General features: G+C 41.1%; 1 protein-coding gene across 3 annotated transcripts; it reads right to left on the bottom strand.

The window, feature by feature from the left end:
* Window positions 1-906: 906 nt before the first annotated feature.
* cfap221 (cilia and flagella associated protein 221) lies at window positions 907-23,054 on the bottom strand. 3 transcript variants are annotated; one of them, XM_053615467.1, is made up of 22 exons: window positions 22,918-23,054; window positions 22,553-22,721; window positions 17,796-17,896; window positions 16,905-16,991; window positions 16,695-16,790; window positions 16,480-16,580; window positions 16,070-16,173; window positions 14,067-14,226; window positions 13,822-13,936; window positions 13,562-13,691; window positions 12,281-12,389; window positions 12,072-12,159; window positions 11,805-11,894; window positions 11,136-11,231; window positions 10,782-10,878; window positions 9,417-9,514; window positions 7,631-7,711; window positions 7,231-7,338; window positions 6,963-7,076; window positions 6,535-6,693; window positions 3,374-3,989; window positions 907-1,041 (listed from the first exon to the last, which is right to left on the bottom strand). In XM_053615467.1, the coding sequence occupies exons 2-21, from the start codon at window positions 22,680-22,682 to the stop codon at window positions 3,729-3,731; spliced, it is 2,325 nt and encodes a 774-aa protein (XP_053471442.1). In that variant the 5' UTR covers window positions 22,683-22,721; window positions 22,918-23,054; the 3' UTR covers window positions 907-1,041; window positions 3,374-3,728. The 3 variants fall into 3 exon arrangements, with proteins under 3 accessions (XP_053471442.1, XP_053471443.1, XP_053471444.1); XM_053615468.1 differs by lacking the exons at window positions 907-1,041; window positions 3,374-3,989 and adding an exon at window positions 5,203-5,426; XM_053615469.1 differs by lacking the exons at window positions 907-1,041; window positions 3,374-3,989; window positions 6,535-6,693; window positions 6,963-7,076 and having other exon boundaries at window positions 7,243-7,356.
* Window positions 23,055-24,313: the final 1,259 nt, after the last annotated feature.

Here is a 24,313-nt window from a genome sequence, read left to right as displayed (position 1 = left end):
GCAGAGTTTCCTCCCTGGAGATGCTTTGCCGGGCCTTTACTGCAGCCGTCTTCAGTTGCTGCTTGTTTGTGGGTATTTCTGCCTTTTGTCTTCAGTAAGTGGAAAGCATGCACAATTTGGCTGAGATCAGGTGACTGACTTTGCCATTTACGAACATTCTGTTTCTTTGCCTTAAGAAGGTCTTGAGTTGTTTTCGCCGTGTGTTTTGGGTCATTAGCAATCTGTACTGTGAAGCGCCATCCTATAAGTTTTGCAGCATTCGACTCAATCTGAGCAAAAAGTATAGCTCTATACACCTCAGAATGTATCCTGTTATGTCTCTCAGCAGCCACATCAATGAACATCAGTGACCCAGTTCAGTTGGCAGCCATACATGCCCGTGCCATAACACTTTCTCCATCATGTTTGACAGATGATGTGGTATGCTTTAGATCATGAGCCCTTCCTTTCCTTCTCCATAATCTTCCCTTCCAATCATTCTGGTACAAGTTAATCTTGGTTTCATCTGTCCAACGATTCTTGTCCCAGAAGTGGGCAGGCTTTATCAGATGTTTTCTAGCAAAGTCTAATATGGTCTTTCTGTTCTTGAATATTACCTGCATCCTGAGGTAAACCCTCTGTATTTACATTCATGAAGGCAGCTTTTGATTTTAGTCCTTGACAGTGATGTGCCTACCTCTTCCAGAGTGTTCTTGACTTGGTTAGATGTTGTGAAGGGGTTTTTCTTCACCAAGAAAAGAATTCTGCAATCATCAACTTTAGCTGTTGTAGGGAATTTAGTCAGCGGTGGGCAGAGGACAGACACACAGGAGGCTGCTTCAGGTGAACACGTGCGGAAATTTTATTTACAAAGTCCGTGAGAGGGTGTGTGTGTGTGTGCGCGTTTGACCAAAAGTGTGACCGTGAGATGGAGTGCTCAGTCGTCTGCAGGGCTGCCAGGGTCGTGCTGGGGTTGTCCCGAGTGGCGGGGATCCCTTTTGTCTGTCAGGCAGCGCCGTGGGTGCCGTCAGGGGGTGGAGTCTTCGCTTGCATCGGTCTCGTCTGAAAAACACACAACATTAATTAGTGCACATGCCCGGAGAGCCTTCTCTCCCTTTGTGAGCGGAGGATCACCCTTTTATACTCTCCCCTCGACTGCTGGATGGTGGAAATTTGCTGTGCCGCGCACCATTCACCAGCCGTGTGTGTTTCGGCGGCCCTGCCCTGCAGCCATGCGCTCTCCGGCTGTCCAAAACATTCGTGGTGCTGAAGCAGAGCTGTCTCTTCAGCACCACAGCGGCAGTCGTAGGAGAAGCGATGTTTGTTTCTTGTGCGCCGGCCGCCGGCCTGTCGCCACAATAGCCCCCCCCCAGCTCCGAGCCTACTGCCGTTGTGTGTTGGGCCATGCATCATGTTGTGAGAGGCCATCTGCATTCCCATGTTGGGTGCTGGACCTGGAAAGAGAAATCCTGCAACGAGAGGAACCATCGGGTTACCTGGGCGTTTAGTGTCCTTGGCCTTGGCCATCCACTGCAGTGGGGCGTGGTCTGTCACCAGGATGAAGTGCCGACCGGCCAGGTAATAACGCAGCGCCTCGATGGCCCACTTTATTGCCAGGGCCTCTCTTTCCACAGCCGCATACCTCCTCTCAGCTGGGGACAACTTTCGGCTGATGTAGAGGACCGGGTGCTCCTCTCCACTGAAGAACAGCGCCCAGCCCTGTCTCGGATGCATCTGTGTGCACTGTGAACGGAAGGGCGAAGTCCGGGTTACGTAGCACAGGGGTGCTGATGAGGGCTTCCTTCAGGGCTTGGAACGCCCGCTCCACTTCTGCAGACCATTTCACCCAGTCCGGCTGGCCCTTCTTTGTGAGATCTGAGAGGGGGGAGGCTACAGAGGAGAAGTTAGGCATGAACCTACGGTAGTACCCCGCCAACCCCAAGAAGGCATGTACCTGTTTTTTCGATGTAGGCTGGAGATAATCCTTCACTGCCTCAATTTTCTTCGTCTGGGGCTTCAGTAAGCCCCGGCCAATATGGTACCCTAGGTACTGTGCCTCGGTCAGCCCCAGGTGGCACTTTTTGGGGTTGGCTGTGAGCCTGGCCTTCCAGAGCTCCTTCAAGACCTCCCCCAGGTGGAACAGGTGATCAGACCAAGTGGAGAAGTGTAGGACCACATCGTCCAGATAGGCGGCTGCGAAGGCATGATGGGATCGCAGGGCAATGTCCATCAGCCGCTGGAACATTGCGGGTGCTCCGTGTAGCCCAAAGGGGAGAACCTGGTACTGCCAGTGGCCATTCGCCATGCTGAAGGCCGTCTTCAGTCTCGCCTCTGGTGCCAGAGCCATTTGCCAGTAGCCTTCTGTTAGGTCCAGGGTGGCGATGAACCGGACCCTCCCCAATCGCTCCACTAGTTCATCTACTCGGGGGAGGGGATGGCTGTCAAACTCTGAGACCTGGTTCAGCTTCCGGAAGTCGTTGCAGAGGCGCATACTTCCATTGGGCTTCGGCACGACTACGATAGGGCTGGACCAGGGGCTGTTGGACTTCTCTATGATGTTGTCACCACTCCTGGGCGGGTCTTGATCTCGTGGTGCACCAGCTGCATCATTCCTGGGGAGGTAGAAAAAACATCCGTGAATTGACCCACCAACTCTGATAGCTCCTGTCTTTGTGTGGGGGTGAGGTCTTCACCCAGCTGGACCAAGGTACCCTCGTTGTGACCCGTGTCCAGGGCCGCGAACGCAGACACTAATGGTGCTGGCTCTACCCATTTTTTTTTAGTAGGTTCACATGGTATGTTTGAGTCTCCGCTCATTTACCAGGCTGCTGCAGGCGATAGTTCATGGCCCCCTTCCGCTCGAGGACTATGTATGGGCCCTGCCACCAGGCCAGGAACTTGCAGGAGCACTAGTAGGAGCACCCGTTCGCCAGGCTGGAACTCCCGGGGTTGTGCTGGGCGGTTGTACACTCGTTTCTGCTCCTCCTGGGTGGCTCTCATACGTTCCTGGATGATCGGGGCCACTCGGTCAATCCTCCCCTGCATCTCCTGCATGTAATCGATGACCAAGCGGAACGGGGAGGGCTGTTCCTCTCAGGCTTCCCGTGCCACAGTGTGTCCAGCAATCCTCGGGGTCACCGTCCGAAGACGAACTCAAAGGGGGTGAAGCCCGTGGAGGCTTGGGGGCACTCCCGGACGGTGAAAAGGATGTAAGGTAGGAGGAGGTCCCAATTCCTCCCTTCCTCGTCTACCACCTGATGTAGCATCCGCTTCAAGGTTTGGTTGAACCTCTCGACGAGCCCGTCGGTCTGCAGGTGGTAGACGGACGTCTTCAGGTGTTTTACCTGCAACAGCCGACAGAGATCAGACATTAATTTAGAGACAAAAGGCGTACCTTGATCTGTCAAAATGTCCTTCGGTATCCTCACACGGCTGAACAGGAGCACCAGTTCTCTAGCAATGTTATGGGAGGTGGCTTTGCGTAGCAGCACCACCTCGGGGTATTGGGTGGCGTAGTCCATGATGACAAGTATGTACTCGTGGCCCCGGGCGGATTTGGGGAGCGGCCCCATGAGGTCCATGCCAACCCTCTTGAAAGGGACGCCTATGATGGGAAGAGAGATGAGGGGCGCCAGCAGGGGCTTCCTTGGGGCAGTGCGCGGGCACTGGGGGCACTGTTGGCAGAAGCCCCGGACCTCTGCATCCATCCCTGGCCAGACAAAGCAGTCCTTCAGCTTTTCCAGGGTTTTTCATGCCCCCAGGTGGCCCCCGAGCGGATGGGCGTGGGCCAGGTGCAGTGTTTGTGTCTTCGTCTTGGGGACTACCAAGAGGACCGCGCTTTCCAATCTACAGCTGGCCTGTTGGTACAGCAGACCTCCCCTGACGAGAAAGTAGGATGAGGGGAGTCTCTGGTCCGGACTCTGGTCGACCCCTTCTATCTGATGCCCCTGGGCCAAGCAATGTTTCAGGCAGTCGTCCTCCTTCTGCTCCAGGCCGAAGTTCCCCTGCACCTGTTGGAACACAGACAAGATTGGGTTAGCGTGTGTGTGCGGTTCACCTTCAGCTGTGATGTCCCTCTCGACTTGCACCCAGCAGGCCGCCGGACTCATGCCTCCTTTGCTCACTGGGGCACCCCCCTGGACTTGGGAGCTGGGCTAGCCAGCGTGTGGAGGCCGCACCCTGCCAGCCAGGGTCTCTTGGCCTTCTTTGGCGTCACCGGGTCCGGCTCCATTGGCATGGGCTTGTCTCTGGGCGTCCCGTAGACAGGCTGTCTTCATTGGTTCCTCCCCTCCTAGAGTAGCGCTGGAATTTAAACCGGCATGGCGGGATTACTCTAGGTAGGCTGAGGGATCGCCGTCCTTCCCGGCCGAGTTCCAGGGTGGCCAAGGCGCGTTCTAGGGCGGTTAGTAGTTCCTTGGGTGTCCCGGGCGCCTGCATCCCCATGGCCTGGCCTTCTGTGGGCGGCACGGTTCTCAGGAAGTGATTCATGGCCACCTTCTCTGCCACCTTGGTGGCGGTATACAGGTCTGGTTGGAGCCACCTCTTGGTGATGCGCAGGTGTGCGTCCGTCTGTCCGTGTGGCTTGACCCCAGGCCTGTAGCTCCACCGGTGGAACCCTGATGCCGCCTGGTGGGGGGTTCGCCCACACCATGCCAGGATCTCCCTCTTTACTTCTCCATAGTCTGCTGCTTCCTTCGGAGAGAGGGTTTAGTAGGCCTTGCGCGCCTCTCCGGAGAGCAGCGGGCCGAGGATGCGTGGCTGCTCGTCGGTGCCCAAGTCTTCGCGATGAGCGACCCGTTCGAAGGCCTCTAGGTAGGCCTCGATGTCGTCCTCTGTCATCAATGGGGGCTTCTTGGCTGGGATCCTCAAGGGGCATGGCGGCTGCAGGGGGGTTACTTTTAGGGCCATAAGCTCCCAGATCGCGACCTGCAGGCTTTGGGCAAGCTGCTGCGTCACGGCCTCCTCCTGGAGATTGGTTTCCAGGAGGTGCTGTAGCGCGGGATCCATTTGTAACAATTTACTTATTTTATATATATATATATATATATATATATATATATATATATATATATATATATATATATATATATATAAAAAATTTATATGTATATACATTTTTAATGTATATTAAAAAATTTTATTATATTTTTCTGTGCTCAGTGCCCCCACCAGTGTAGGGAATTTAGTTAGCGGTGGGCAGAGGACAGACACACAAGAGGCTGCTTCATGTGAACACGTGTGGAAATTTTATTTACAAAGTCCGTGAGAGGGTGTGTGTGTGCGCGCGCGTGTGTGCAAAAGTGTGACCGTGAGATGAAGTGCTCAGTCGTCTGCGTGGCTGCCAGGGTTGTGCTGGGGTTTTCCCAAGCAGTGGGGATCCCTTTTATCCATGAGGCAACGCCATGGGTGCCGTCAGGGGGTGGAGTCTTCGCTCACGTCGGTCTCGTCTGAAAAACACACAACATGGATTAGTGCACATGCCCGGAGAGCCTTCTTTCCCTTTGCGAGCGGAGGATCGCCCTTTTATACTCTCCTCTCAGCTGCTGGATGGTGGAAATTTGCCGTGCCGCACACCATTCACCAGCCGTGTGTGTGTCCGCGGCCCCACCCCGCACCCACACACTCTCCGGCTGTCCAAAACATTCGTGGTGCTGAAGAGTTAGCTCAGCAGCAGTCGCGGGAGGAGCGATCTTTGTTTTTTGTGCGCTGGCCGCCGGCCTGTCGCCACATTGTCTTCCGTGATCTTCCAGGCCTTTTGGTGCTGCTGAGAAGTGCATTCCTCATTTTTAAGAATGTACCAAATTGTTGATTTGGCCACTCCTAGAGTTTCTGCTATCTCTCAGATAGGTCTGTTTTGTGGTTTTTTTTTTTGGCCTCATGATGGGTTGTTTCAAATGCATCAGCACCTTTTTGGACCGCATATTGAGAGTTCCCATGAACAGCTAACAACCATAAATTAAATACTTGGAATCAACTCCAGACCTTTTATCTCCTTAATTTGTTATGAAATAATGAGGAAACAGTCCACACCTGGCCATGAAACTGCTTATCAGTCAATTATCCAATTACTTTTGAGCCTGTGAAAATGGTGGCACTATGAAAAAATGGCTGTAATTCCTATGTTACATTACATAAAAATGTAATGTAACATTTTTGTTAAACCCTTTGAATTAAAACTGAAAGTACACACTTTAATCAAATCTTGATTTCAAATCCACTGTGGTTGTGTACAGAGGCAAAATTATGAAAATTGAGTCACTGTCCAAATACATATGGACCTGCCAGTACATAAGCTTTTGGCCTCAACTGTATATTCTGTAGAAATGCATATATACAAAAGCTGTAAAACTCAACAGATTGAACTATCTTTCCTAGTGTGTTTTGACTCACATTACTAGGTATTCAGTGATTTTTTAATTTTTTGACAATATGTATTACAACAATAAAATAATTTGTTTTTCTAACTAATATGTAATTTAATGTGGCTTAACCCCAAAATATAACCAATTTCCTCTTGTCCCCCTAAGATAGGTAAAAGCTTTCACAGCTGCTTGCCTCTCTGTCTAAAAACTTCTTTTGAGTTTTGTTGGTATGGACTTCCACAACGTTGTCTTTACAGATGGTCTGTCTTGTCAGTGGACACAGATGGAACTCTGGGTCACTCTCTAGGTATGATGGGGTTGGTTTGAAGGCACACACACTTGGAGCAGGGTTCTGAAATAAACAAGGGTATAATAAGCAATAAGCATAATAAGCAATCAAGAGTATAATAAACTCAAACACTCTGATCACAAAACTAAAAAAAAGTATGTATTATAGCTCAATTTTGGCACTGAAGAGACTCATTAGTGATGACACAACCCAAATGACCAGCTTCATTTGTCTGGTCTCAAAAACTGTTTAATACACTGACAAAGTGAACATGCATTAAATTATTTGGCACTGGTTAAAGAGTTAGATGAAATATAAAGACAAGTATTTACAAAGATCCTGAGAGGGTGTGCATTTTGTGGATTTAACACATTATGAGGAGTCCTGAAAAAGAACACGGGGTTGTAGTCTGGCTCTGGTCTCTCCTCTTCCTGCTGGTCCTTCTCCTTGTAGGAGTTTAGATCAGGAGACATCACCATGGGCAGCAGTTCATTATGTAAAAAAAAACAAAAAAAAACACACAACATAAATGACAAATTGACAATGCAAATGAAATTAGGCTATGCAAAGGAATATCATAATTGAATGCAACTGTGTTACCTGTGCTCCTGTGCGCAGTAGCCTACGTTGTTTTTTGTGGGCAAAAGAGGCTTTGGAATCATACACAGTAACTTCCCGGTAGCCCATAAGTTTGTAATGCTGAGGGACCTGGAGAAGTAGCCATTACTAGCAAAGGTGCAGTACATACAGTTGTTTTTTTTTTCTTTTAAACCAAGTGGCATTATTGAATCAGGAGAGAAAAAATTCTCAGCTTCTGTAAGGCCTACATAAGTAACATTAGCTAGCAAGCTAATAGATCAGATAGATAATAAAATGAAAAACAAATATATATTAGCTGCAATAAAAGACATCTGAGATTATATATATATATATATATATATATATATATATATATATATATATATATATATATATATATATATATAAAAGAAGAGAATACCTTTAGATTAAAAAACGGAATGGTACAAGTCAAATCTTCTTCCATCAGCCCCACATGAACATTTCCAATTTTGTTAATGGCCTAAAAACAAATGAAAAGAGACATCATTATCAAAATTTGTAATAAATAGAATATGACCATTAGATTTTTTATAGTGATACTGAAATATCAAGAATGTTGAGTGCTAAATCTGATGCATCTGTACATTTTTTATCTATAAATAGATCAACATTCATTTTAAGACCAGATACCCAGATAGCTCCCAAAAGGACATATAGTTAACTGAAATATTTTACTGTCATGTCACAGCAAACTAGCGACTCCATTTCTGAGAATGCACCGCAAACTACAAACATGGTCGCCAACAACAACTCCTAAAGCTACACACAGACACATCAACTTCTCCTGAAGACTAATCAGACACACCTGTTCCTAATTACACTCTCAACAACACCACACATAAAAGAGACTACTCATTCACTAGTTTTTTGTGAAGTATTATGCTCAGTAGCCATTTGTCTCTGTTGTTTGTCTCAAGCCTTGATTTCGAGTTGTTATTCTGGTTTTGACTTTGTTTACTCTATCGACCTTGCTTCTCTGCCTTGCCTGATCGTGTGACCCTTGCCTGTTTTCTGTTTTGATTTCTGTCTGTACCTTTGGATTTGTTTGCTGATTGAACTGCCAAACCTCAAATTACTTCCTTCTCATCTTCCATTACATGACAAAATACTTCGCCCTAACATGGAAGCAGCAGGAAAGCAAGGAGAACGTCACGCCAGCTTAACAAGGCATGTCTGGACAGAATTTGACTCAGTCCAGTTTCCTCAGTGGACTGCCATAGATCTCCCAGACCCGAATTATGGATTGTTTGACTACCAGAGGCAGTTCCTGTTCCACTGCCAGTTAGGCTTTACGAGCCTGGCGAACCCCAAGCCTGACAAGAGGCAGTGGCTCGGGTTCATGGTGTCCTGGTTCTATGGCCAGGCCCACCAGTGGCCGGAGCATCTGGCCAGTACAGGGTCTAGGGAACTCAACAATGTAACTCAGTTTGTGGAACTATTTATAAAGGAGTTTGGGAGTCAGCGTGACGAGCAAGCCTGATCTGCTGTTCCACACTTTTTATGATTGGATCGCAGGGCGGCTTATAAAGCTCAGCTCCAACCCCAGGCCGACAGGGTGGTGGTGGGGGTGTAACAGGCACATGTGACTGTGCTCTGAATAAGCCAATCACATTCAAACTTATGTTCAAAATACACATCATACACCTGTCATCCATGAAGTGATTCTAATTAACCCCAAATAAAGGTAAGTTTTCTGTAGGATTTTCTTGACATCTTTCTTGACAATCAACCGCTGAAGCCATGGTGCACAAAGAGCTCATAAAGTATTGATCAGTAGAGGGGTAGAAAAGCAAAAGGTGTATCAAAACATTAGATACACCACGGAACACCTTGAAGGCCATCAACAAGTGGAGAATGGTGCTCCACAGTAACATTACCAAAAACAGGATGTTTTGGGAAAGGACAAGACAAATATTTATCAGGAGGCTGCCAAGAGACCTATGGCAACATTAAAGGAGCTGCAGGAATATCTGGCAAGTACTGGTCACTCCCTGCATGTGACTTTCACATGTCTGGGCTATGAGGGAGGGTGGATTTCTCATATATACAAACATACATACAGTCACCCCAGACCATGTGGCAAAATGTGTTATGGTCTGATGAGACCAAGGTAGAACTTTTTGAGCATAATTCTGATTTTCTGATTTTTCTATAGTGGTACTCACAAGTTCATCAGGGTGGTTTGTAGAAGGAAAGATGGGTGATCTGAAGGGCAGCAGCTTTTCTGATGACAAATTTAAAAGTTGTTTTTTTTCATATATGCCTAGAACGAGAGATTCGAGACAAACATACAAATTAATGTGAATTAATCCTGTAATTATTTTGTGTGTGTGTGGGTCATTGATGAATAAGGGTACATTTTAAAATAGAAAAATCAAGCATATATTTGGCAAGCGCTGAAACATTTGCAATGTGATGTCCACATATATAAAATCCTACATTGTAGATTGAGCCTCTAAATATTACACTGCATGGCCAAAGGTTGCTGTTTATATTTAAATAAGCAAATACTTAAGAGCCTATGACTGGATCATTATTGCAGTGATTAATATGTTTCAGCTGGCAACAATTATTTTAACCCTAACTGAGTTTTAACCCACAGTGTGTAGCTTCTCATTTCTTGTCAGAATTGTCGTGAAAAGAAGTTACTGTGCAAATTATTGGCCATTATCATCATGCAAAGAAAACAAAGGAGGTTGCTGAAATCACTGGAATTGGGTTAAGAACTGTCCAACGCATTATTAAAAGTTGGAAGGATAGTGGTGAACTGTCAACTTTTGCAAAAGAAATGTGGTCAGAAAATTCTTGAATGCTCATGATCTTTAAATCGCTTGGTGAAGTCACATCGTAAAAGATCAACAGTAGAACTCATGGCCATGTTTAATGGTGAAAGTAAGAGCATTTCAACATGCACAATGCAATGAGAACTTACAGGATTTGGATTAAACAGCTGTGTGGCCACAAGAAAACCACTTGTTAGGAAGGCTAATCAGAAAAAAAAAATTCAATTTGATAAGGAGAATAAAAAATGGACCGTGGGAAAAAAAGGTGATCTGATGAGTCCAGATTGACCCTATTCCAAAGTGATGGGCGTGTCAGGGTAAGAAGGGAAGTGCATGAAGCGATGCTCCCGTAATGCATAGTGCATAATTTTATAGAATGTCTTTGTATTAATATATTTACTGTTGTATGCAAAAGTCTGGCCACCCCTCATCAAATTACATATTTTGTTGAAGTAACTGTACATTAACATATGCAGAAAATGCAATTTTTTAAAAGTTTGCTGCAGAGGTTGTGTTTACATCTTTACACTTTACAAAATTTCTGATTTATGACAAGGGTCTGATTTATGACAAGCTATGACAAACTTTTGCATACAACTGTACAAATTTAAACAAGAATTGCACTAATCCTCAGACCACCGCATGAAAATGTTCGGACATAAAAAGTCATCGCATTATGAACCTATATGACAAAATGTGAGGTTCATAAACCGAATTAATGGAAGGTCAATAAATCTTTTGCCTCACCTTTGTTTTTTTCTCCTGTGACTTGCCTCTTTGTACTGGAAGCTAGCAGTTCTCGCAACAGAAGCAGCCTCTTATTCATACGGACTTGCAGAATGACCTAAACAAATAACATTATGACCGATATAGCATTACATTTATTTTTCCTTTTTTGTGGATTTTTGGCTTCTTATACAAATTCACTTAAAAAAAAAAACCTAGTAAATTTAATTTTAAAAATAGTGTAAAAATCTACCTTGTATGGGTTACAAGGTATACTATTTTAATCCAAAATGTCACAATCATATAAGAAATATGTATAGTAATGAAATTATAGCTGATAAAAAGTAAACACTGCCAACAAATTAACTACTTTACCTTACGAACAGTTTGTTGGAAGAGCCTAAGCACTCGCCATCTGACCTCCAGTTGGCTACTGCCATAAATGTAGAACACAGGACTGCAATCAGGGTGCTGCAAAAAAAAAAGTTGTGTTCAGGCTTTGAGAGATGTGCTGTGGACTAACACATCTAAATATTAGGTATATTAGGTATAGGCTATCATGCTTTCACACCTATAAGTCTGGTTGCTGAAAAAAATAAATGCATACTTTTGGTTCGGGTGCTATTTGGTTTGGTTTGTTTTCTCATCAAGTTGAAAAAGTCAACTAACTTTTGTCGAATCATAACAATCACCAGCGCACAACGAACATGGAGTAGCGCTGAATATATTACTAGATAATTACAGACATAACTAGCTTAAAACATTTTGTGTATCGCATCTTCTGTTTATTTTCAGCACAAATCTCCAGAGCACTCATTTAGCTCTGCCCCAGTTTGCAACCCAAAACACATGGCATTTTTGATTCACTTCCTGTATTCTGGAAAATTCAGGATCAAATCACTTTCTCACTGTAAACGAACCACACCAGAGCTTGACTGCAGCTCAGTTGGACTTGGACCAGTTGTTTTGGTCTGCAAAAACACTGACTAAACACTGCATAAGTGAAAGCTGGTGTTAATTAATTTATTTTTCCTCAGGCATTACCTGTCCTGCACAACGCACAACACGATGAGATGACAGTTTTGGAAAAATCTGCACAATATCCATCTCTCTGCCACCCATGTCTTTGTTCATCTAGAGCAAACACATACTGTATAAAAGACTGTAATCACACTGTATAATAAAACATGATGTAAACATCAGGTTTATGAAGACAAAAACATTAAACTACTAAATGTTTTCTTTTTTTAATGCATATACAAATTTGTTAATTAACCTTTTAATACATTTTGAATTAGTTCATGACCATACCATATACTCAGCAGCTGCAACTTCCTGTTCCTTCAGAATTTTTATTTTCTGTTCTGCTGAAAATAAATCATCACCTAGTTGGACCTGCCTAGAGAACGGAGAAAAATACTACAAGCTCCAATAAAACTGCTGTTGGCCACATTACACTTATCACAGAGTCTGTACACACAGCTGTTAGTGTTTTTTATGTATGTGAACATATTGCATACCATTGAAGATGATTAGCTCTATCTTTTTGAGCATTTACTTGAACTTGATTTTCAAATGCAGCCTCTCTCATCTGTCTTGTCTGGTATGCAGTCTTGGTATGGGGCAAGGCTTTATTGAATTAAACACAATTAAACACAAATGTTTATGGTAAATGTCGTAAGAACGATGGCTAAAAACGAAACAAAAAATAACGTGATGTCTGTTTATTCTCAGTAATGGTAATGTACTCAGTTTCACCATAGCTAAAGCAGTTTTAACTTCATATCATTCAAATCACTCTATACTGGTCGCTATGAATGTTGCTACCTGTTGCCATGGTTTCTCCTCCCAAATATTTAACAGAATTTTAAAAAGCACTTTAATTGAAAAACTTACTAGATCACTAATATATAAATCATGTTTTTTTTTGAGCATGACATTTTTTTGAGCATGCATATTCCACATGTCTAAAAACCTCACATTTAACATGCACAGCATTCATTAATAATGCCAAAATACAGACAGGGCTGGTGACTTGTGTGCTACTAATGCTTCAGTAAGAATACATCACAAAATAATTGGACTGTATGGTGGAAAACAGCTGCTATATGTGTAAACTAAAGACATTCTCTTTTCAGCACATCTGTGCATTTATTATTCATTTAATAGATGGAAAAAAGTAATCATTTTTCCCTGTCTACAACCGTAACTGAGTTGGGCATCCTTATATTATTTAAATGACCTACAATGACCCCCTTGAGCACACTATTCAACCCTCCTGATTTCCAACATCCTCACCAAATGTTATCCTGCCATTCACAATTTCCCCATTTTTCCAATGGTGTGAGAACTTTTTGTTCAACGTTAAATAAACTACCCTATATTAATGCTATTCTACATGTCCAAATAAAATAATATTCATTTAGAGGTGTTTATTTGGCATGTCTATAACAGTGTTGTTTACAGTATGTAGAACATTTTACTTTGAACATAAAATCGTTTTTCCCCACCACTGATATTCCACTATCATTGAATATTCCAGATGCTACTCCACACTAAACAGTTAAATGGTTTAAAGAAGTTGTATTCTTTCAACTCCTGTAACATCTATGCTGATACAGTTTTTACTGCCACAGAAAGCTTTTTCTGGGTTCTACTACAGATAGTTCAATGAATTTATGAAATTAATTGCAAAATATACAGTGTATAAACATATATATATATATAAGAAATTTGAAGTTATCTTCTGTTCAAGTACTCTATGTTGGCTCTTGAATTTTTAACACTCATTTCTTACTCACCCTTTCTGAGATCCTTGTAGCTCATTTTGTCTTGGTGTTGAATTAGCATTTTAGCAAGTTTAGCATGGTTGGAAATATCTACATCAGAGCTCTGTTTATATGGGTCTGATTTTATCTTCTTCTTAGTGTGCTATAAAAAAAAAATTAAAGGACAATATTAACATTTCAAATTCTAAAGCTTTAAACTCACTTGAAAAGAACAAAATGTCATTGTGCACTGTAGCAGTGTCTATAGCAGTAATGATTTTTATACAGAATACCATCTTTATCCTTGATGTCACCTTAGTCTTTAGTTTGGGAGCAACAAGGTACACAACGTCTTCTTTTTGTAGATCTTTGGCAGTTTTAGCTTTCTCTTCATTTTCTCTCTGTTGGCTAATGCAGAGGCAGGACCATAGCTTTGTTAGTTACTGTATACGCTATAACAATATACAATCTATAATTCCAAAAATCTGCATCTACTACCAAAAGATTAGTATGAAAGATAAAAACTAACTAACAGTACTTTAGAGTCAGATTAGGAGAGCAGGATGCAGTTAATGTGCAGATGAAGGGTTTTGAGTTGAACTGAGAGATGACCAGCTGTAGAGTGATTTCAGCTGTTCCATATTGCTGTGGTGTGAATGTCACTGATAAGTCTGTCTTCCCTTTGGCTGGGATGATTCCTAGTATCACAAGCAGAACAAATTTAAGATTATTAAAATTAAGATTGTGTGTGTGTGTGTGTGTGTGTGTGTGTGTGTGTGTGTGTGTGTGTGGCCTTGATTTTATTTGCAAAAGGTCTCCATTCAATTAGCAGTGAGCGATGGTGCCAGGCTTTCTAGGAGGCACAAATGTAATAAAGCATGTCAAAAATGATGGGCCATATTCATGGTGAAGTTAAGCGTGCAGTGAGGACTTAATGACGAAATTGTGCACATCAATATTCAGACCTCAAAGTAACTATAGGCTTAAGCACTATTCAGAGTTACATGAGAACTGTGGATGAGGGGTGGAGTTTGAGTAAAACAAAGGTTTTACTTATGTGTGATTCTGAACTTAGACTTCTTTATTGCACAATATCGGCTCGAGCATGGAGCACTATTAAGTCCAGAGCCAATTTGATGTAACCACAATATGGCATGCTGAAACTTATCTTTTGGGCTGTAAATACACCCAACATATGAAACCATATTAATCATTTAACAGTGTTGTCCCTTTAAACTCCACAAAATGATCTTTTATCTCAGAGAGGACATATGTCAGATTGCAACATAAAGACAAATATATGCAAAATAATATAACGTGCTGTATTATAAGCTGTCAATTATAATATAGCTACACTCTTGAGGGCCGTTTACACAACGGCGTTTTTAATTAAAAACAGAAAACTTTTTATACATTTTGGCTTTTCGTTTACATGAGAACGGCATTTTGGGGCCTGAAAACACAAATTTTTGAAAACGGATTTCAAAATGCATGTTTTTGAAAAGGATACCATTATAGTCTCTGTGTAAATGTAAAAAAACGAGTATTTGTGAAAACGACATCATGCACGTGTATTATGTGTTCAGTCTATAGGCATGTGCGCGGTTACGTCAAAACAACACGCGAGACATTCAAAACTCCAATGGAGGACTACTGGATTGTTTGTGCTGCTCAAGATTTTGAGTTTATTGACGCTTCTCCAGCAAAAAGTAGATTTACTGCACCACTACTACGACCAGCAGAGACGCATTTGTGACATTCGCCAAATTATTAACCCACATCTATGCAGACAAAGGGTATTCAAAAGGCATGTCTGGGTAAGACCTGGGAGGACAAGCAGTTAGTGGGAAAACTTCATCAATGGCGTTGTTGACGAGCGTGAATGGAAAAAAACTTCTGCTTCTTCTCTGTGGAAGAATGCTTATGTGCGCAGGCACGTAGTGTTTGTTTACAAAGTGACATCACCAACTACTGGCCTGGCATGCATAATATAGCATTTTTTGTCGTTTTCGCGGATCCGTGTGAACGTTTTGACATTTTCGTCTGTATGTGAATCTTTTCAAAACCGCAAAGAAAAAATGTTTCCGTTTTTTGTACATTGTTGTCGTGTAAACGTCATCTTATTAGATGTGCCTTACAATACTTGCAATCTTCTCATACATATATAGTCTTTTTATTGTCTCTTGTTTTATGCTATATTGTATTAGATTTGATAGCAAAGAGAAAACACTATTTCTGTCTTCAGTCCTCATTTTCTCTCCCTGATTTTTTTTTCAAGCTTAAAGGCAAGTGCTAGTCTTTAAAGACAGTGGTCTAGACATTAATGAATAACTTAAGACACTTAAGAAAAAGCTGGTAACTTATGAGGCATGAGATACACACAGGAAATTTGCATTCTCTGAAATGGGGAACCCAGAAAATCTACTTGAGTAACTGTGTAACCTTTCTCTGAATACAAATAATTTTCTCTGTGAAAATATTAGCATTATGCCGCCCAGTCTGAATACGGCTCTATAAACATTCTTGGGCAAGAGACGTCACCTGACAAAGGATATATGCCAAACGCCTCGTGAGACTTCAAGCAGTGCACCTGGAACTCAAAGTCTACTGGACAACTGCAGCTCAGAGGAATCACATAAGTGGAGCTTTAAACAAAAAGACAGAAAAACATGACATGAGAGTTTTAGTAGCCCATAAGAAGAAGAAGAAACATTGAAACATTTCTACCTTTGTAACTTTGTTACAAAAAGTAGATGTATGACATATAAAATAAAAATTTTTAAATGGAAAATATAAGATAAATTTAAGAAAACGCTGCCTTACATGAAATAACAAAGTAACAACTGGGTTTAACATTAAACATGTTTCAGTATACAGCCTAAGGCCTCACAGTAATAGAATTGATGTGAAGATGTAAACAATGATAAGCCATTAAAAGGAAGTTCAGGTACCTATGTCCCAATGGCACAGGAAACAGTTTTATGTAAGATGGAATATTAAGATCATCAATGACAGGATAAGCATGAATAGGAACCAGCAAATTCTCCTCCCCCTAAAGCAAAACAAATGTGTAGCACAACCAATAAGGTCTGGGTATAAACAAATGGGTTCTATCATTTCTTGTCTGTATTTAATGCTAATGTAACTAAACAAAACATAGCCTGACCTTGCAGTGAATCCGGATGCTGTCAAAAAAGTACCGCCACTCATTTGGACTGAAGTGTACATTAATAGTGTGAGCAAGTCCTGGAATTAGTCGACTCTACATGTAAAACACACCAGAACTTTTAGAAATATTAAGTAATAATAAGTACACAAATATACATTCTAACACTAAATAACGAAGAGTAACAATGATCTCTATTTGCATAATTACCTTTTGTGTATATTCAGTTCGAAAGTACTTGGTTTGGGTAGGAAGAATATGGACATGGATCACCTCAGGAGAAATATTAATCAATTTCTGTTAAGATAACAAAAAATAATGATTTTACCCATTACTACTTACTTTCCTTATGTGCATATAGAAAACCTAGCCTAATGTTAATAAATCAGTTTTAGAACAATGGGCCTCATTTCTCAATCTTTTTGAGTAAGATAAACCAAACTAAAAATTTGTGCCAGATTTACAAAAGTTTTAGAAACACTGATTTTATTCATACTCATGTGCATATGTTGATAAATGCCAATCACTGGTAAATTACCGGGTACTTACACGGCACAGCTTATAAGCTCTAATGAAGTGTTGCACAGCATAAAAAAAAAAAAAAGATGCCACGGCAAATGCAAACAACTTAAGCACTGCCTGTGCCATTGTAGCCCATTCTCCTTTGGACATTATCAATGGAATGGCATTCTTAATGGAATGACTGCTCTCAGTACTCTTAATTTATGGATTTATGTTTGCTTTGCTTGCATATTTAATATTTCTTTAGTCAGTGCCATTAATATCAAATGCTTTCACAAATTTCATTTAAACTTGACAGTGCAATCTATATGTAAAAATACTGTAACTCATCACAAATTACATCATTTTAAGCCGATCAATTGAAGTTAGTTAGTTGTCTTCTGCTAATTTACACACACTCTGGAGTAGAATCCACATATTTTTCTGAAATTACTGGATTTTTATGAATGCCAGATTTCTTGTGTAAATGCTTCTCCAAACAATTTACAAATAAATATGTTTATATCCAGCTTGATAAATGAGACCCAACATACAATATGTGTGTATTTTTTAATTACTGTTCAAAACCACTTCACATACCACAACCTTTTTGTAGTCCTTTCCCACTTCAAACCCACTAAAATGCAGTTCTGATGGTTCAGCCTCAACAACGTTATTGCTCTTAACCTTGGTAAAACTCCCTGTAGAAAGAAAAAAACTTTTTTTGCATTTTTTCTCTTAAACAAATTGAAAAAGTCAAAGCAAATTAATATATATCAACCTATCAGTCCTATCAGTTCAAAAGTAATAGCATTGATAGCATTCAACAAGTATTCAATTGACCCAATTACAAATGCTAACAACTTGGGGTTTCACTTTTGCCTAAACTGTTTTATTGTTGTCGATTGTTATACTTGGGGAAAATTACATTTTACAAATCTTTTTTAAACCATGATTTAAATTCAACCGTAACTACAGTTTCCATCATGCCTTTTGTTATTCTCCTGCATGGAAGATATTTGCTGTAGCAGAATGAAGAGCTTTATTTTCCTAGTTGCTGTGACTGACAAGGCTACAGAACAGCTGACCTAAGCTGAGTGTAAAACACTGTCAGTGTAGTATTTTGTTAGCTATATCTAGTACAGTTAGCTAGTTTACTCCGTTTTGCATTTACAACACATGGTTGTAAATGTTCATACAGTCTGTGTACATTAGTCAGTATTAACAAAACTGTGCACTGTACTGAGAGGTAAGATGATGCTGTGTCCCAAATTCCCATTTTTAATTCATGCACCTGCTAGGACTAGGCACAATACATTTTCACTTTGTTTATGCCACCAAAGTGCTTGGAGAAGGATTATAGGGCACTATTTGTGACAGGGCCAGTGTCAGCTCTCATCTTACATTACCCTATAATGAATGTGACCATTGTGACAACCTCAGTGAAATATTTGTCTTGAAAAACATCTTCTTTGTTGTCTGTGACCGGGTAAAAATTCAGTATGGACCAGTTATTCTCTTCATACTGGTAGTGGTATTTCACACTTGTTTACAAACTTCCACAAAGGGAAGAAGATAATCAATACTGTATTAAATGATTAAAAAGGGCCTAAAACAGTGATATGGATGCAATGACATACATTATTATGATATCATACAGCATTTCATGGCATTGTTGAAACTTCTCAACATGCATTTTAAGACATTCCAGCAAAGTCACAAAGTGAGGTATGATACAATATTTGCATTAAATACAGTTGTCATTTAGCTCTCTTTCTCTGGAACCTTCTGGTTGGGTTTTTGAATCATCAGTGGTGGTTCTGAATGAACCCTATGCAGTGTTCATACAACCACAGTTACATACTTAGTTTCCAGGGCTGGCAAGAATCACCTGGAAAATGTATGCCACAACATCATGAGCAACCACATCAAGGAGACACAGACAGTGGGGAGGACTCTTCCCCTTCTTTTCAGGGATTATCTCTTGGAGCAGTCAAATGATGAAACCCTGACCCTTTGGCCAAGTGAAACTAACTGATGGTCAGCTTGCCCAGCCAAACTCTGTCCTGCTCTGTCCTACACCTATTTTTTTTATCATCAAAAGTGATGCAGGACATTCAAAGTAAAGAAGAGACAACCCAGTTGTTGGTTCCGAATATCTGCATGGAAATGCTTTTTTGATTTTCTATGTGAAAATATCATAATACCATTAAAAAAAAGAAGAGGTGTTCCTATTAAAGGGGCCTGTGTTTGTGTGTGTGTGTGTGTGTCTGTACAGTCTGAAAGTATTAGAACGGCAAGGCCAGTCCGTTTGTTTTTGCTATACATTGAAGACTTTTCGGTTTCAGATAAAAAGACGAATATGAGACAATAGATCAGAATTTCAACTTCAACTCTAGGAACAGATGGTCTTAACGTAAATTATAGTCAATAACACTTAATATTTGGCTGCATATCCCTTACTTGCACTAGCTGCACCAAGCTGGAAACCCAATGACATCAACAAACTGTTAAATTCTGCTTTTGCACTTTTCCAGGCTTAAACCACAGCATCTTTTAGTTGTTGTTTGTTTTGGGTATTGTCCCCTTTCAGTCTAATCTTCAGGAAGTGAAATGCATGCTCAATTGGGTTAAGGTCTGGTGATTGACATGACCAGTCTAAAACCTTCCACTTTTTTCCCCTGATAAAGTCTTTTATTGTGTTGGCAGTGTTTTTGGTTAGTGTCTTACTGCGTAATGAAATTCCTCCAAATTAGTTTGGATGCATTCTGTGGTATGGTCTCTATATTTCTGTTCTTCAAGTCTTCTTTGAACAGTGGATTGTGATACCTTCACCCCTGCCCCATGGAAGTTGTTGGTGATGTTAATGATTGTTTATGGTTTTTCCTTCACAGATCTCAAAATGTTGTTGTTGTTGTTGTCTCACAGCAACTGCTGTTGTTTACTTTTGTTGGTCTGTTTGATGTCTGGTTGTTAGTAGGCCAGTGGCCTCTTTCTTTTTCAGGAAATTCCAAATTGTTGTATTTGCTGTGCCTAACGCTTATGCAATGGCACTCATAGACTCTACCTTTTTCTCATCTTCGAAAAGGCTTGCTTTTCTCCCATAGACAGCCTTTGAACAATAAATGCAGTCTTCACAAATGAAACCCAAGGCTTAAACTAAGAGTAGACATTCAGAGCTATTAATTGTTTAAACAATCAATAGGGCACACCAACAAGAAACACCTATCAGTAATGTTCCAATGTTAAAAAAAAAATGGGTGTGTTCAAACAAAAGGTATTTAACACATATAGATGTAAATATCAAGAAATGAAAACTGAAATTCTGATATGTCATATTTATCTTTTGATCTCAAACCCAAATGTCACTGAACAGCAATGGTGTGCATGGTAGATGGCAGGGTTGTAAAGAAAAAGCCACTGCTCTCCAAAAATAATATTGCTGCCCATCTGCAGTTTGCTAACAATCATGTGGACAAGACACAAGGCTATTGGGAAAATGTTTTCTGGATGGATGAGACCAAAATATAACTACTAGTTTAAATGATAAGCATTACGCCTGGTTCACACATACTCCGTTTGCAGTACATATGCAGTGAGTATTGCAGTATGTATGCGGTGCGGAAGCAGCACACACCATTATGCTTTCACATAAGTCGCGGTTTCAGTGTGCTACTGATCCATGGCGGAACACATTCAGAAAAGGACATGAAGGTGGAGGGTGACAGGACTTTGAATGAAAGTTTAGAGCAACACAGTACAGTAATACAATCTTTCAAAGACATATTCATGTTTAAACACAATAAATATAAACAATGTAATATTCCATTCATTACTTTGATACATATTACGTTGCTCAAGCAAGTGGCAAAACATTTAAACATGGTACTGCTCTTATGTGAAAAAGGCATTATCACAAACATTTTAAATGAAAACTTACCATCCTCACAAACAGTAGAGGAAACTGCCTCCCATGTCTTCTCTTTTGCATTTAAATCTTTATACAAGAAATCCTGCTGGTCATTCACAACTTTCTCCAACCTACCAGTATGTCACGTGATTGCTGCTTTCTACTGAGATGCGAGTGTCTCCCCCTCTCACCCACACACTGCACAGCTTGATATATTGTATTTCACATTAAAAAATATACACTTTAGATATAATTTTGACCACATTAGTTATTTTTGCAACTCCTGGTAAGTGTTTTGGTTTTCTTTGCTTTACTTAAAGTAATAAGATGACTGTGAAAAACAATAGGATACTTTAATTATATGCATTTATGGGGAAATGACAAAATTTTCGTGTTAATCTGTGTTCATTTTGACCATGAACAATGTGCTATCACTTTAATTCAGCGCGTACAGCACAGCAAAAATAGACTTGGTGCGGAAACGATCGGTGCACTGCTGCACTGCACCGCTCCTGTAACACACTGGCCGCGCCACATCTTTGAGCAGTGTGAATCCTAAAATCTGTTAACATGGGCACAGGGGAAAAAAAATGCACCGCATACGCACTGCAAACGGAGTATGTGTGAACCTGGCCTTATGTTTGGAGATAGGAAAACACTGCATTCCAGCATAAGAACCTTATCAGATCTGTGAAATATGCTGGTGGTAGTATCATGGTTTGGGCCTGTTTTGCTGCATCTGGGCCAAGATGGCTTTCCATGTATATGTAATATTCGATCAATTTCTTCAATAAATAAATGACCAAGTATAATATTTTTTTGCCTCATTTGTTTAATTTGGTTCTCTTTTCTACTTTTAGGACTTGGGTGAAAATCAGATCATGTTTTACACGTTTTATCATGTTTTATCATGTCATATTTATTCAGAAATATAGAAAATTCTAAAGGGTTCACAAACTTTCAAGCACCACAGAAACTCAATTAACCAATCTACAGCAGAATACTCTGAAAGGAATAACATCATGCCAGTCAGGTGGATGGGCTACAACAACACAACTCTACATCAGGTTCCACTCCTGTGAGCAAAGAACAGGAACCTGAGGCTACATTGGGCACAGGCTCACCGAAACTGGGCAGCTGATTAATAGAAAAAAGATGAGGTGATGTCCCCCCCCCCTTCTGATTATTTGCTGTATTTTTGATGTGAATATTAACTGAAGCTCTTGACCAGTATCTACATGATATTATGCAGTAAGCTGTTGCCACATGATTGGCTGTTTGGATAATAGCATGAATGAGCAGTTCTTCACCTTTTCCTATTGAAGTGGCTGGTGATTATGCCGTAATTAGAATTTTTTTTTTTCTACAATAATTTTTTTCGGTACTCTGGTCTGTTACCTAAAATGAATTTGACACCTCTGGTTTAGGTCATGAATCATACTCTTACTAGTTTCAAGAAGGTGATGAGAGGCTTTGGAGGTCTTCGTTGTCTCCTCCACCAGTTGTCTAAGAGGTAGGATTTTCTTTTTCTTCACATTTTCGGAGAAAGTGTTTGGAGTTTGCAGCACGACCTCCATTCCTGACTGGCTCTATAAACAGACTTCAAGAAAAACACTCTGCAGAATCGAAGAGAAAGAAACAACTGCATGGTTAATGACCAGGCAAAGTCTGTACGATGTCCATGAAGACTAACTTTTCTTTCCACAGTAATGTCTCTGAGCATAACCAGGCTATTAGATTGTTATATTTGTTTGCGAAACAAATGATCACCCACAGAAACAAGTGCAAGATAAAACAATGTTTTCATATTACCCAAAGACGTGCAGGACTCTAACGACGCAGGTTACTTTTCTGTTTATTATACACACGCGCGTTGTTCCCTAACCGTAGGCGCCATGTCAACAGTTCAGTCACCATAGCAACGACAGCAACGTCATCGACCATTACAGGCGCAAACTGCACACCAGTGAAAGTTTTCAAATTAAAAGCATGAAAACACGGCGCTTTCAGTTTTTTCCTTCTACCAGGCAAGCCTTAACTACGGAGCCCACTAGTGTCAGGTAAGAAAGAAAAAAAATACAGGCAGGTGTAGACCTCAGTTTTGTAAACCGTGCGCGCACCGCGTTAAAGTTGGACATTCGCTGTACATTCGAGCTTCTCTCTTCTATTTCTCAAGAAATAAACACACAAAAATGACATAATGTGTATTGTCTTAATAATGTGTATTGAGTGGACATAGGACCAATACAACTGAATATATTTTTTAAATTTCTCCAGTTAAAGCCCGCGGAAGCCAATCTTTGGGAAACGCTTTACAGTAACGGAGCCAGTAAGGGACCGTCTAAAAAGTTCATGACTGGGCAACTGTATAAGATTCTACTAAGGTTATTGTCGTCTACTTCACAGGATATCTAACTTATTGCAGTGTTACGATACAGTATGGATAAAGAATTTGTTTTTTTATAGCATATTTATTATTAATGATATACATTTTTATTACACATATAAACTTATTGTGCCATATAAAAATCTTATACAGTTGCCCAGGCACTTTTTAGACGGTCCCTTACTGACTCCATTACTATAAAGCCTTGATGACCCATCCACCCATCTTCTACCGCTTACTCCTTCTTCAGGGTCACGGGGGAACCTGGAGCCTATCCCAGGGAGCATCAGGCACAAGGCAGGGTACACCCTGGACAGGGTGCCAGTCCATCGCAGGGCATAATCACATACACGCTCACACACCCATTCATACACTACAGACACTTCAGACACTTCAGACACGCCAATCAGCCTACCATGCATGTCTTTGGACTGGGGGAGGAAGCCGGAGTGCCCCTGCAGAAACCCCCACAGCACAGGGAGAACATGCAAACTCCGCACACACATGGCCCCGACGGGAATCAAACCCCGGAGCCTGGAGGTGTGAGGCGAACGTGCTAACCACTAAGCCACCGTGTGCCCCCTTGATGACCCATCTTTCTCAAATATTGTCTTCTACGGGCTTTAACATGAGAAAATTTTAAAAAAATCCGGTGCTTATTACTTTACTGCAGTGAGTGGACAGGGGAAAGAGTAAGGAAAGAGAATAGGAAACTCAAAATAATAGAACTAACACTCAAGGAAAATCAGTCCAATTGAATTGATCAGTGGGAGAGTTCAGTTCAGTTTTAACTAAAATCAAGCAAGTAAAATCTGCTGCTGC

Source organism: Ictalurus furcatus, chromosome 26 (genome assembly GCF_023375685.1).
Source record: "Ictalurus furcatus strain D&B chromosome 26, Billie_1.0, whole genome shotgun sequence".
Lineage (NCBI taxonomy): Eukaryota > Metazoa > Chordata > Actinopteri > Siluriformes > Ictaluridae > Ictalurus > Ictalurus furcatus.
This window is presented reverse-complemented; position numbering and strand designations above follow the sequence as displayed.

What these genes read in the sequence shown, in the direction of transcription:
- cfap221 (XM_053615467.1), bottom strand. Translation starts at nt 22,682, where the DNA reads ATGGAGGTCGTGCTGCAAACTCCAAACACTTTCTCCGAAAATGTGAAG. An exon ending in TTGTGCGTTGTGCAGGACAG is followed by an intron (nt 11,232 to 11,804) that starts GTAATGCCTGAG and finishes TTTTTTTTGCAG; the next exon opens with CACCCTGATTGCAGTCCTGT. An exon ending in TTCCGTTTTTTAATCTAAAG is followed by an intron (nt 7,339 to 7,630) that starts GTATTCTCTTCT and finishes CTACTTCTCCAG; the next exon opens with GTCCCTCAGCATTACAAACT.